At 34.3% G+C, this 13392-nt stretch overlaps 1 protein-coding gene across 3 annotated transcripts in view; it reads left to right on the top strand.

The window, feature by feature from the left end:
• LOC115210669 (pre-B-cell leukemia transcription factor 1) overlaps nucleotides 1–11494 on the top strand; it is a 382335-nt gene extending 370841 nt beyond the window's left edge. For all 3 annotated transcript variants that reach the window (XM_029779345.1, XM_029779353.1, XM_029779334.1), the window contains one exon: nucleotides 10955–11494. In XM_029779345.1, coding sequence (XP_029635205.1) covers nucleotides 10955–11179 — 225 coding nt within the window. In that variant the 3' untranslated portion in view covers nucleotides 11180–11494. The remainder of the gene's footprint in view (nucleotides 1–10954) is intronic.
• Nucleotides 11495–13392: the final 1898 nt, after the last annotated feature.

The following is a 13392-nucleotide window of genomic DNA, read 5'->3' as shown; positions in this document are numbered from 1 at the left end:
TTATATTTTTTCTTCTAAATTTTAAATTTTTATTTTATGGGGTTTTCTTTTTTTTTTATATATATATTTTGTTTTGTAAAACTAGATATTTTTGTCATTGTTTTTGTTGATTTATCTGTTTTGAATTATATCAGGAAAGAAACACTCTTTCTTTTGTTTTGTTTTGTTTCCATTTCTTATTTCATACTGTTTTATTTATTCATTTATTTATTTATTTACTTTTTTTATTGCCTCTCACTCTCTCTCTCTGTCCTTCTTCCCCCTCTCTCATATCATATCACCTACCACCACAATCACTGCAACCTCCACTACCAACCTTGTAACAGCAGCTCAGGATGGTTTTGTCTGCTGCTGCTGCTGCTGCTGCTTGTGATGATTATGGTGGTGGCGTTGTGCTGGTGTGGCATTATTGATTGATGTCTTTCAGTATTGCAGGAACAGTTTTTCTACCGCCGTTTTTCTGAAATGAGTTTGCAGGGACAGTATTGAGCGCAGCTGTTATTTGTATGTTTTGGTCTGGTGTTAGCCTTTACATGTACACAATCTTTGCATGCGTGTATGTGTGTGTGTGTGTGTGTGTGCTAATGCTTTTAAGTATGCATATGTGTGTCTGAATGTGTGTGCATATGCATATGTCCATGAGTGATTGTGTGTGATGAATGATAGAACAGTTGGTGCATGTGTGAATTTTTGTGTGTGCAGAAATATAGAATGCATGCTAACACATAGAATAGGGATGTGTGTGTGTGTGTGTGTGCTAATGCTTTTATGTATGCATATGTGTCTGAATGTGTGTGCGTATGCATATGTGCATGAGTGATTGTGTGTGATGAATGATAGAACATTTGGTGCGTGTGTGAATTTTTGTGTGTGCAGAAATATAGAATGCATGCTAACACATAGAATAGGGATGTGTGTGTGTGTGTGTGTGTGTGTGTGCTAATGCTTTTATGTATGCATATGTGTCTGAATGTGTGTGCGTATGCATATGTGCATGAGTGATTGTGTGATGAATGATAGAACATTTGGTGCGTGTGTGAATTTTTGTGTGTGCAGAAATATAGAATGCATGCTAACACATAGAATAGGGATGTGTGTGTGTGTGTGTGTGTGTGTGCTAATGCTTTTATGTATGCATATGTGTCTGAATGTGTGTGCGTATGCATATGTGCATGAGTGATTGTGTGTGATGAATGATAGAACATTTGGTGCGTGTGTGAATTTTTGTGTGTGCAGAAATATAGAATGCATGCTAACACATAGAATAGGGATGTGTGTGTGTGTGTGTGTGTGTGTGTGTGCTAATGCTTTTATGTATGCATGTGTGTCTGAATGTGTGTGCGTATGCATATGTGCATGAGTGATTGTGTGTGATGAATGATAGAACATTTGGTGCGTGGGTGAATTTTTGTGTGTGCAGAAATATAGAATGCATGCTAACACATAGAATAGGGACTCTCTGTGTGTGTGTGAGTGTGTGTTAATGCTTTTAAGTATGCATGTGTGTGTCTGAATGTGTGTGCGTATGCATATGTGCATGAGTGATTGTGTGTGATGAATGATAGAACATTTGGTGCGTGGGTGAATTTTTGTGTGTGCAGAAATATAGAATGCATGCTAACACATAGAATAGGGACTCTGTGTGTGTGTGTGTGTTAATGCTTTTAAGTATGCATATGCGTGTCTGAATGTGTGTGCGTATGCATATGTGCATGAGTGATTGTGTGTGATGAATGATAGAACATTTGGTGCGTGTGTGAATTTTTGTGTGTGCAGAAATATAGAATGCATGCTAACACATAGAAAGAATAGGGACTGTGTTTGTGTGTGTGTGTTTTTGTGTGTGTGTGTGTGTGTGTGTGAGATACAAGAATGGGTACATGTGTGTTTTTTGTGCATACAAATAATGTCTGTAAACATATAGCAGGGATTCGCCAGCACCCCTTCCTCAGTTGCATCTCGCCACATTCTCTATGTCACTCAATACCAAACATACACACACACATACACATAGAGGACAGTCTGGAGCCTTTCATCTTTGTATTTTCACCATTCGGTCTCTTCGGCTCCAGCATGGAATTGCCGTTGTGAAGAATATATTTTTCATGTGGATATTTTCTTTCACTATATATATATATATATATATTTGTGTATATGTGTTTGTCAGAAACTTCACCCTATCCTTATTTTGTATGTACTACTCTCTCTCTCTCCCTCCTTTCTATCTTTGAAACTCAAGTTATAAATTTAACCGTTCACATTATCCTAAATATCTCTTAAGGATTATCTTTAGGTTCTGACATCACGTTTTTTATAACTTCTTTTCTTCTTTCTCTCTCACATATACACACTCACACAGTCTCTTTCTCTCTCTCCAAAATACTCATTCCCATATATTCTGACTAACATACTTGAAGGCAATGTCTCAGCATAGCCTTAGTCCAATAACAGGAATTTGTAAAAGAATATAGCTATCTGTCTTCATACACACAGACACACACACACATCCCTCTCTTTCTTTGCAGTGTTCAGCAACAACTATTAGCATAATCAGTTTTTGGTTTCTTCCAAACCAAAATAATTTTACGTGATTTTTTTCTCTCTTTTTTTTTTAAGTAATTTGTTTAAATTGCATGTTATATTCACTTAGAGTTGCTGTATAGACAGTTAAATTATTGCAAATGTGTCTATGCACAGTTCTAAGACTATTTTCGTATATATATGATCGATATAAGGCAGGTGACTACAGACACGGACATAAACGTATCCATATAACTATATTCACATCTACTTTATTACATACACATTTATATGCTTGTTAAAGAACTGTTAATAGAAATGGTAAACCAAACCAAATGGTAATTCAAATTGTATTCTGTTTGAAATAATGTTTTAGGTATTCTTCCCCAAACATTTTAGCCCCTGCTTTAACTAACTCAAACCACAGGATAATATAGACTATATATCCTTTTGTATGATTATCACTACGTTTACAGACATGCTTACTAGCTGTTTGATAGCAATAAATGTTCTGCAATTTCTTGCTGAACAGCCTGCACAGATTATTTGTTTATAGCAATCAGGCGTAGGAGTGGCTGTGTGTTAAGTAGCTTGCTTACCAACCACATGGTTCTGGGTTCAATCCCACTGCCTGGCACCTTGGGCAAGTGTCTTCTTTCTACGATAGCCTCGGGCCAACCAAAGCCTTGTGGTAGACAGAAACTGAAAGAAGCTCGTCGTATATATGTATGTATGTGTCTGTGTTTGTCCCCCCAACACCGCTTGACAACCGATGCTGGTGTGTTTACGTCCTCGTAACCTAGTGGTTCGACAAAATGAGACCAATAGAATAAGTACTAGGCTTACAAAGAATAAGTCCTGGGGTCGATTTGCTCAACTAAAGGCGGTGCTCCAGCATGACCACAGTGAAATGACTGAAACAAGTAATAGAGTTAAAGACATGTGTGCTATACATTAGCTTGCTCCCTCCATCAAATTGACATTACCTGTACAGGTGCATGGTGTGTAACACATCAGGTGTTAGTGATCACGGGGCAAAAGGATATGAGGTGTTTTGCTCAAGAACATAGTGCACGACCCAGCCCAGAAATTGAAACCATGCTGTCATGATCATGGGTGCAACAGCCTAACCACTAAGCCACGTGCCCTCGCTGTTTGATATCTTTTGATATCACTAATGATATCTGTTTGATAAATGGATAACAATACAATAAGAAAAAAATGATTGAGATTGATATGATCAATTAAATCAATGCCCCATAATAACTGCATTGCAGAGACTGATACCAGTAAAATGTGTGTGTAATGTGGTGAAATGAGCAGTGTGTGTGTTTACTTGTTTGTGTGTGTGTTCATGGTATGTGTTGATGTATGTAGTGATACATGTGTATAAATATATATGTGATGATACCTGAACTTAATTACATATGATTTCAATCTCATATGTATAACATACACTTATACCTCAGTACATGTATCTTTATTGCATACAAATAATCTCTTTCAAATCATTTTGTACACTGCCATTGTTTCATTAAGACATATTCAATATTATTACATTTATAATTACAGCTAAATAAGAAAAACTAACATTTGTAAATATTCATTAAAAAAATATCTTTCACTCTTGAAGTTCTGCAACTGGTTGATACATAGAAGTCATAGAAATATCAAATTTCAGCTAATAATGTAGTGCATAACACATTGTAAATGGTGTTTGATTTTTTGTTGTTTTTTTTTCTTTTTTACCAACCATCTCTCATTGAAATTTTGCATCATGTAGCGACAAATATAGCAATGTTTTTCTGATTTATCAGTAAAATAAAGACAAAAATATGAAAAACAACACATTCCAAAAATGTCCTCCAGACTGTAATGGTTTCTCATCTATAAGAACTATCAAAGTTCATAAAACGTTCAATTTATTTACCTTGAGTTATGTCATGCTGACGATTTCTAATAAGGGTGAAATGGCACTATACATCATTACCTAAGACTAGAAATTTTAAGATCTTCTTAATATGTATAAAAAAGAAATTAATTAAATATGGGGTCAACCTGGCAATGAACAACAAAACCAGCTATCATGCAGACAGTTGTTAATTATATTGTATGTAGTTTATGCAAAATCTTTTTCTTCCTTTGACTCAAGAACAAAAGCAAAAATGTCATGAAGACAACTCATTCATTCATTACTGTTTTCCTGTTGAAGTAGACTACTTTTGTTTTAATTAATTTTGAAAATAATGCAGAATTTTATAAAGTAATTTTGTCGTTGTTAAGCTGATGTTTAAAACATGAATTAACATGAAATTTTGGTGGAAAGTTATAATTTAGTTCACTTGAAAAGTGCAATTTTGTATCATAAATCCAAGGGCAGTCTCAGGTGGGTTTGGTATCAAAAGGTTTAAAGAATTCCATAATGGCTGGGTCAGAACAGAATCACAATTAGATACCTTTATACATAGCGGTGTGTCATTTCCATGCATTCATTTTCACAATATACCATACTAGACACCTCTATACATACTCTCTGTCTGTTTGTTTGTGTGTGTGTGTGTCTGTCTGTCTGTCTGTCTCTCTCTCTCTCTCTTGTTTATTTCATTTAGAATAAAAGGAAAAGAGGCTACCTTCCCATTTTTGAAATAGAAATTACTGGCAGTAATTTCTACTCTTACAGCTCAACAATGATCCATCAATTTGCTATTATTTAACATTTTGATAATTATGGTAATATCAGTCTTGATGATGATGACAATGATGATGATGATGGTCTTATATATAAAATCTGTTTTGTTGTCATATTGAAAGGAAAATTTTTCATATCAGTGATCATTAAAAATTTTTTTTTTTTCTTTTCACTAGTTTGTTTTTTTGATACAAATTAATTTTTTTTTTTTTACTTTATCCACTGTTTTCTTTTCAGGATTAGAAAATATATATATATATATATATTTATGTATATATATTATTAGATATACAAGTGGAAGAAACATATGCTAGAATTAATATACTTGTTTTGAAGCAGAAGCTTCTCTCTGTTACTCTGCCTAGCTTTGAATAAATGATAAATGTATCCTTCATTTATTCAAAGCTGAGGCATTATATATTCTTTTGTGAGCTTCAACTCAAAGGCTGTGGCAATGCTGGAGCACTAAGGAGTTTAATGTTGTAGCCTTCAGTTGCAATATTTGGTATAATATTGATTTATTTGGAATTGGAGATAAAGCATTATCTTGGTCCTTTTTGAATACATCTTCATCTACTCCATGTACACATCTCAGCTTCTTTAGCAAGGTTTCATTAACTTAGTGTTACTGATTTTTGCATTGGCCTTTTGGTCTATACAGTGATGACTTCTTAGATTGGTATGGTTTTCTATACCAAAGTTTGGCTTGGGCTCTTCTAGGATCATACAATTTAGACCACGGTATATCTTTCCTAATTTCTCTCCAAGGAGTAGAGTTTTAATGCTTTCATCTTTCCCAGTTGCTTAGCTGGTACATTGAGGCAATCTTCATAAAATTTCATAGCATTGTTTCAATGTACCAGCTGTTAGTTTAGTACTGATTGGTGAGCATAGTTGTGAGTAGTAGTCTAGGTGTCTGAGGACAAATGTTTTCTGCAAAACCAGCAAGATTTCCTGCTCTCTCGCTTACTGGACAATCTCCATTTCTGTTTCACCATCTTTCAGCAAAATGTTGCAGTCTTAGTAATGTGTACATGAAAAGGTGTGTCCTTAATCACCAGGTCATGTAGTGATTGCAAATCTGGAATTGGAATCACTTCAGGTCAAAGGTGATCCTCACTGTGGAGTATTAGCACACTGATGATAAAGAAGTTAGAATTTTCCAGGGATGAATTGCAAATTGCATGTTGTTTTTTTGCAGCCCACTTGTAGATTGCATCAAGTCTTGCAGCATCACCAGGATTCTTTATTGGATACATATTTTTTTTTTTTTTTTTTTTTTTTGTACTTGTTTCAGTCATTTGACTGCGGCCATGCTGGAGCACCGCCTTTAGAGTGGTGAAAGAGTACAGCAGGGATCACCACCTCCTGCCGGAGCCTCGTGGAGCTTTTAGGTGCTTTTTCGCTCAATAAACACACACAACGCCCGGTCTGGGAATCGAAACCGCGATCCTCCGACCGCAAGTCCGCTGCCCTAACCACTAGGCCATTGCGCCTCCACACTTATTTATAAATGTAAATGTGTGTTTTTGTATATATATATATGTATATATATATATATATATTCACACACACACACACATCTATTTATATACTTGCTATCTATATATATGTATGTGTGTGTATCCTTATCCATACTTATATCTGTGTGTGTGTGTGTGTGTATGTATATATGATATGTATACAGATATCAGAGGAGGAGATTGGAAAAAATGTTTGGTATTTATTTACCAATACATGTTTCATTTGCTATAGTCAGTTATCACGAGTCCTATAGATGGATAGAGGGGGGGGGGGTAAAGAAGAAAAAAAAGTAGTAATATAAAGAAAAAAGGAGAAAGCTTGGATTACAACCCTATCTATGTGTATATATATATATCTCTGTTTATATCCTCATCATTTTACGTCTTTCCTCCATGCTGACATGGATTGGATGGTGTGACAAGTTTCAGCAGGTCAGAGGACTGCACTGAACTTCAGTGTCTGCTTTGGCATGGTTTTTACTGCTGTATACCCTTTTAATGCCGACCACTTTACAGCATGTACTTGGTATTCTCTTGTACCACTGGCACCAGTGTCATTGACAACTAACTCGCAATACAAGACCCCTTGACTAATTGGATGTTTAGTGTAGAAAGGGGTGACTTTAGGCCTAATGTTGAGAGGTAACATTATGGTAGAGGTATATGAACAGGTGTCTTGCTGAAGAGAACATACATGGCTGTTGCAGTTTTGAAAGTGATAGCAAAAGTGGTTCATGCTGGAATGACAGACATAACCTCAAGGTATAAGAGTATTGGGACAGAAGAATAGGAGTTGTGGCTAGGTATGTTCCCAGGGGTATGAGGAGAGTGGTAGATGGTTAAAGATGGGGATATAGGTGAATTCAGTAAATAGCTAAACAGAGGACATTATTAATAGATAATCTCAGATTGGGGGAAAAGCAAACAAAATAGAGGAGGGTCAGAAAATAAGTAGGAGTACAAGAACGTTGGGGTGCATTGCAGCATTGTCAAGAAATAGGGAGATGGTGTTAAATGTGTGTGGGAAGGAGGCTTGTACAGTGACGGGGGTGAAGATCAGAGCTATATAGGGTGATCATGGAGAGTGAATGACAAACAAGTAGGGAGCATCCATGGCCAGTATCATTGGAAAATAAAATGGTATGGGATGATTTTGATGAGGTGTGGTGGCTCTAAGATGGGTGGGGAAACTGTCTAGAGCAGAGGAAATAGTACTGTTGTTAAAAGAATGATGGAGGAATGGTTGTTTGGAAGAATAATTGTGGGGTGGGCTTGGTAGGGACGGATTTGTGGACAAAATTATATTCTTTTAGGACTTCATTTTTGCAGAAACACTTTCTTCTTTTTAAGCATTAAACTAATACAGCATTTGTTAAACCTTGTCCCTCCTACATTGTCTTCTTTCTTTTTAGGTTCATTACTTTCATGATACATATATACATAAATACACATACATAGTTTCATTTGACTTGCATTTGTCCTTTTTGTTACACTTTAGAATTTCTTTCAGATGTGATCAGCACCTGGAAAGATACTCATCATTATGTGCTTACCCACTGATCTTATAGCTACTTGGTTACTCTCCTTGGTGGCAAGCCAGGATGGGGATGGAATGTATACTAAGGCAACATGTGGCAAAAGACACCAAGATGCTCTCTAACTTCTACCCACAATCACATATACACATGGATACATTTATAGCTATACATATAGTATATGAAGGCTTCTTTTAGTTTCCGTCTACCAGATCCATTCACAAGGCTTTAGTCATCCTAAGCCTTTAGTAGAAGAGACTTACCCAAGGTTCCATGCTGTGGGCGTGAACCCCAAACTGCATGGTTGGGAAGTGAACTATTTAACCACACAGCAAGGGTTACACCTACTTAACACACACACACTGTCTATCCTTCAATACTATTCCTTGCCTTCTACCCATCATCCAACACTTCCTCTAATGGTGTTCACCCCACCAGGCCACCATCATGTTCTTGTCCTGTCCCCTCTCCCACAAGTCCCTTTTTAACAACAGCCCCACTCAGCACCTGTTGCCACCTAGGATTTTTTTTTTACCTGTCAAGTCTTTAAATCAAAATTAGTCTACTACTACTACTACTATTACCACTATACTGGCTTCACCTTCCTTTAATCCAACTCCACCACACCACACCACACAACTCCTGTTCATCACTAGATATGCAGTCTTAACATACATTGGTAAAGAGTGCATGTGTTTGTTTTTCTACATACAATCCACATACTTTCATAAACACACACTCACATGTATATGTATTCCTTTTTTTTGCAATCCCATAGACTTCTCTCATACGACAGTATCCCTGAAGCTAAATGACTATTGCTAGAAGCAATCTCCAATGAGAAAGAACATTACTTGCATTTAAGCACTTCATATTTTTTTTCTTCTCTTTATTTTTGTCTTCTATCCTCTGTCTTTAAAAATACTAGCATACACAGGCAAATGCAGGCAAATGCAACACAATTCTAGTATTGCTTGTAATCAGTTAATTATTTCAGCCATACATTGACAATATCTTGTTGGTACCAATTGCTAGCTAGGCGGATTTCTCTCTCTAAATCTTCATACGTGGTATACTACTACCCTGAAGCTTGTTATATGTTATTACTTTTATTATTTGTTTGTTTCTTCTTTAACCTTGTTTGTTGAAGAGAAATGTCAATGACTGATTAATGGACAATTTGTTATTTGTTGTTGTTCTTTTTTTGTGGCGAGGGGAGGGGAGTCAAATGTTTTTGTTTTTGTTTGGGGGCTGAAATGTCTTTTCTAAAACATGAATTGTTTTTCTTTCTCTCTTCTTTTCTTTTGATTTCCTCATTAAATTGCTTTTCCATGGAGATATCTCTAAAGAAGGAGAAAAAGAAAGTCAGAAAGAAAATCAAGGATTGTAAAAGAAAAAGTGAGACAGAGCAAACAAAGTATCATATGAATATATATATATATATATATATATATATATATTGTATATGCATGAATGTGTATGTTTATTTGTATGTGTGTATATATTTGTGATTAAATGTCTGTGTGTGTGACGTATATAAAGAAATTTGCTATCAAAGATAACTTGTAGCTTTATATCTCCCAGAGGAAGGAAAGAAGGAAACTTAATGAGTCTGGTGACAAAAACCCAGTGCATTTGAGAGCCAGTAAAGAAAGGAGTCCTATGATATTTTACCTTTTTTATATTGGTTGTAGTTGAGTGTCATGCTGCCAGAAAGGGATTGGGGTATGATCTTGTGAAAAAAGTGATGTGATATAACAACCCAGGTCATGTAGAGGTGAAAGAAAGTAAAAAAAAAAATTTTAAATAAAAAGATAAGAAACAAGCCAATACCACTGACAGAAACCCCTTTATTTATCAAGTTAGATGAGTAGCAAACCTAAACCTTAAGTTCCATCCCTGCTTGCCCCTCCAACCCTGCTTAGAATCATGCATACATACAACTATTAAATAATCTAAAAACTAAGGTCTTTCAGCTGGCAAGTCTTACTTTAAGGTTTCTTTTTATTAAGTAAATTAAGCTGACCTGGATATCATATACATACATATGTATGTATGTTTGTATATTGGATATAGATAGATAAACAGATAGTCTCATGAGAAATTATCTGATATATGTATATACACACATACAATATATCATTTATATAATATATATTTATATTATTGACATAAGTATGTGCATGTGTATATACATACATGTATGTATTTATATATATTATATACAAAGCACACACATACATAATATATAAGAAATATCTATGTACTTTTTTACTTTTTCTACCCTGCAATATCTTAGATTCTTAACTTTTAGCTACAATTTAAATACAATTTTCTCTTTTCGTTCACTTTCATTTTTTTTTTAATCCAAACACTAGATTGTTCAGTTCTAGTAGCAAATTTAATACAATCACTGATTTCAGCTTAAACTATTTCCATAAAGAGAATTTCATTCAGGTGGTCATACAAAATTTTTAATTACTGTATTTGATTACAGAAACGAAGATAAAAAGACCTTCACTTTAGTTGGTTTTTTTTTTTTACTTTTTTATTCCTTTATATATTTTTTCGGCTGTCAAAATAACAATTAAAAAAAATTAAAATAAAAAAACAAAAACATTTCAGAAAGCCCCCAGATGGCTGTTAGCGTGACTGAGTAAAATATCACATCACTCTTTTCATTGTAGGTACCTCCCCAATCCCTTGGAGGTGGCCGAACCAGCCAATCTGGCTCTCCTCTGGACACAGATGGTCACACTAGAAAACACGGAGAAAGCCCTGATGGATGGGCTGGACCAGGGCATCATCCTTCCATTGCATTCATGCGTCAACTTGACGAAGAAGACGAGGACGAAAGTGATGGCTACGACACTCCTACTGACGAAGCTCCGATGAAACGAGCTAAAATATAAAATTGATGTGTGTGTGAGTGTGGGTATGTCTGTATGTGTGTTTGTATGTATGTGTATGTATATATATATATAATAAATACATATTTATATATACATACATTAACTCTTAGGGAAAAGGGGAGGGGTATTGGTAATTATTAAGAAACATTTCTTAAATGGAAAAAGAAAGAAAAAAAGAGAATAAAAAAAATTAAATAAAACAGAACTGGACAAAAAATAAAAGAAAAAAAGAATATTGACTTGCAGAATGTCATTCCCATTTTATTCTTCCCTCAAATTCTTGTTGAACTCCTTTACAGTAGCAAGATCTTCATTGTTAGTCAACACATCCACGAGTCTTTTACTGATTTCCATTCTCCTCACCAACAGATATATACATGACCTATATTATGTACTGTGTGTGTGAGTGTGTATGTGTATTTCCTACATATATTTATGCGTACATATATGTAGTAATATAATATGTGCATATAGGTGTATTATATATGTAAATTATATATGCAGGTGTATGTGCACATATGTATATATATATATATATATATATATAATAAATACATATTTATATATACATACATATATACATTCATACATATGTACTTTATATTTACGTATATGTGTGTTCATATATATATATATATATATATATACATACATATATACATTCATACATATGTACTTTATATTTACGTATATGTGTGTTCATATATATATATATATATATATATATATATATATGCATTTACAGACACGTGTGTGTGTGTGTATATATATATATATATACATACATACATATACACGTTTTATATATTCATAAATGTACATATATATGCACAAATGTTATGTATACACACTTGCACATACATACACACATAAACATATGCATACATCTATATATATTCATACACAAATACTCGTATATTAAATATATAAATATATATTTACTTAGTATATGTGCATACATATATATACATAGATATGCATAGTGTATGTATGTATGTATATATACTCACACTCTCATACACACACACTCTCACACACATACACACACACACACACACACACAAATATCCACATCTTTGCATGTGAGTGAGTGCAAAATTCCATTACCAACATTTTCATTAAACTATTATCATGATCATCATTCCCTCAATTTCACAGTCTCCCGTGCTACAAGTCTACCAATAAACCAATTAAGACATTGCTCATTCTAATTTATCACTGAATCACTTAACATTCTTTTAAACCTCCTCACATTTCAGAAGAAAACCCTCCACTCATTCTCAAAGCAACCCAAACTAACTACATATTACCCCAACAACAACAAATATATTCTACAAGGAGTTGTCATTTAAGATACGCATCTACCAACCATAGAACACTTTCTGCAACCTTTAAAATATATGATTAAAGAGACAAAACTGCCCCTTGAAAGATGGAGAGGCAACTATTTTTGGAACTTTACTGCACAGTTTAAAACTACTGGAGTACATTACAAAAAAATGACTATATGCATTTAGTCTTGTGGTGCTGTTTAAATGAGGAGTATTTAAATTGTACTTTGAATGTGGGCAGGACTGAACATTACAAGGGTTTCCGCACTTGCATGTGTGTGTATGTGTATATAAGTACATGTGTGTATATATACATACATATATATATACATGCATATATATATACATACATATATATATGTATATATACATATATATACATGCATACACACACACACATGGTCTTTTTTTGTAAGAATAGTACCAACTAAAAATCGAATACAAAACTAATATCTTTTATTTGCAGTGTTGTTGTTGTTTTTTTTTTGTCTATTGTTGTTGCTGATTATGAAAACTACATTGGGATAAAGAAATCAGGAATTCTTCAATTTTTTTTTTTTAATTTTTAAAATTTATTACTACTACTACTACTACTGCTGCTATTGTTGTTGCCATTATTATGAAGATGTCAAGCTGGCAGAATCATTAGCATGATGGACAAAATGCTTAGCACCAATTTTGGTTTGCCTTTACATTTTGTGTTCAGATTCAACCGAGGTCGACTTTACCTTACCTTTCATCCTTTCAAGGTTGATAAAATAATTATAAGCTAATCACTGGGATGATGTAATTAACTAATCCCCTCTCCCCCACCTCAAAATTTCCAGTCCTTGTACCTATTAGTAGAGAGGGATTATAACTGTTATCAAAGCAGCAAGCTGG

This window comes from Octopus sinensis, linkage group LG1 (assembly GCF_006345805.1).
Source record: "Octopus sinensis linkage group LG1, ASM634580v1, whole genome shotgun sequence".
Lineage (NCBI taxonomy): Eukaryota > Metazoa > Mollusca > Cephalopoda > Octopoda > Octopodidae > Octopus > Octopus sinensis.
This window is presented reverse-complemented; position numbering and strand designations above follow the sequence as displayed.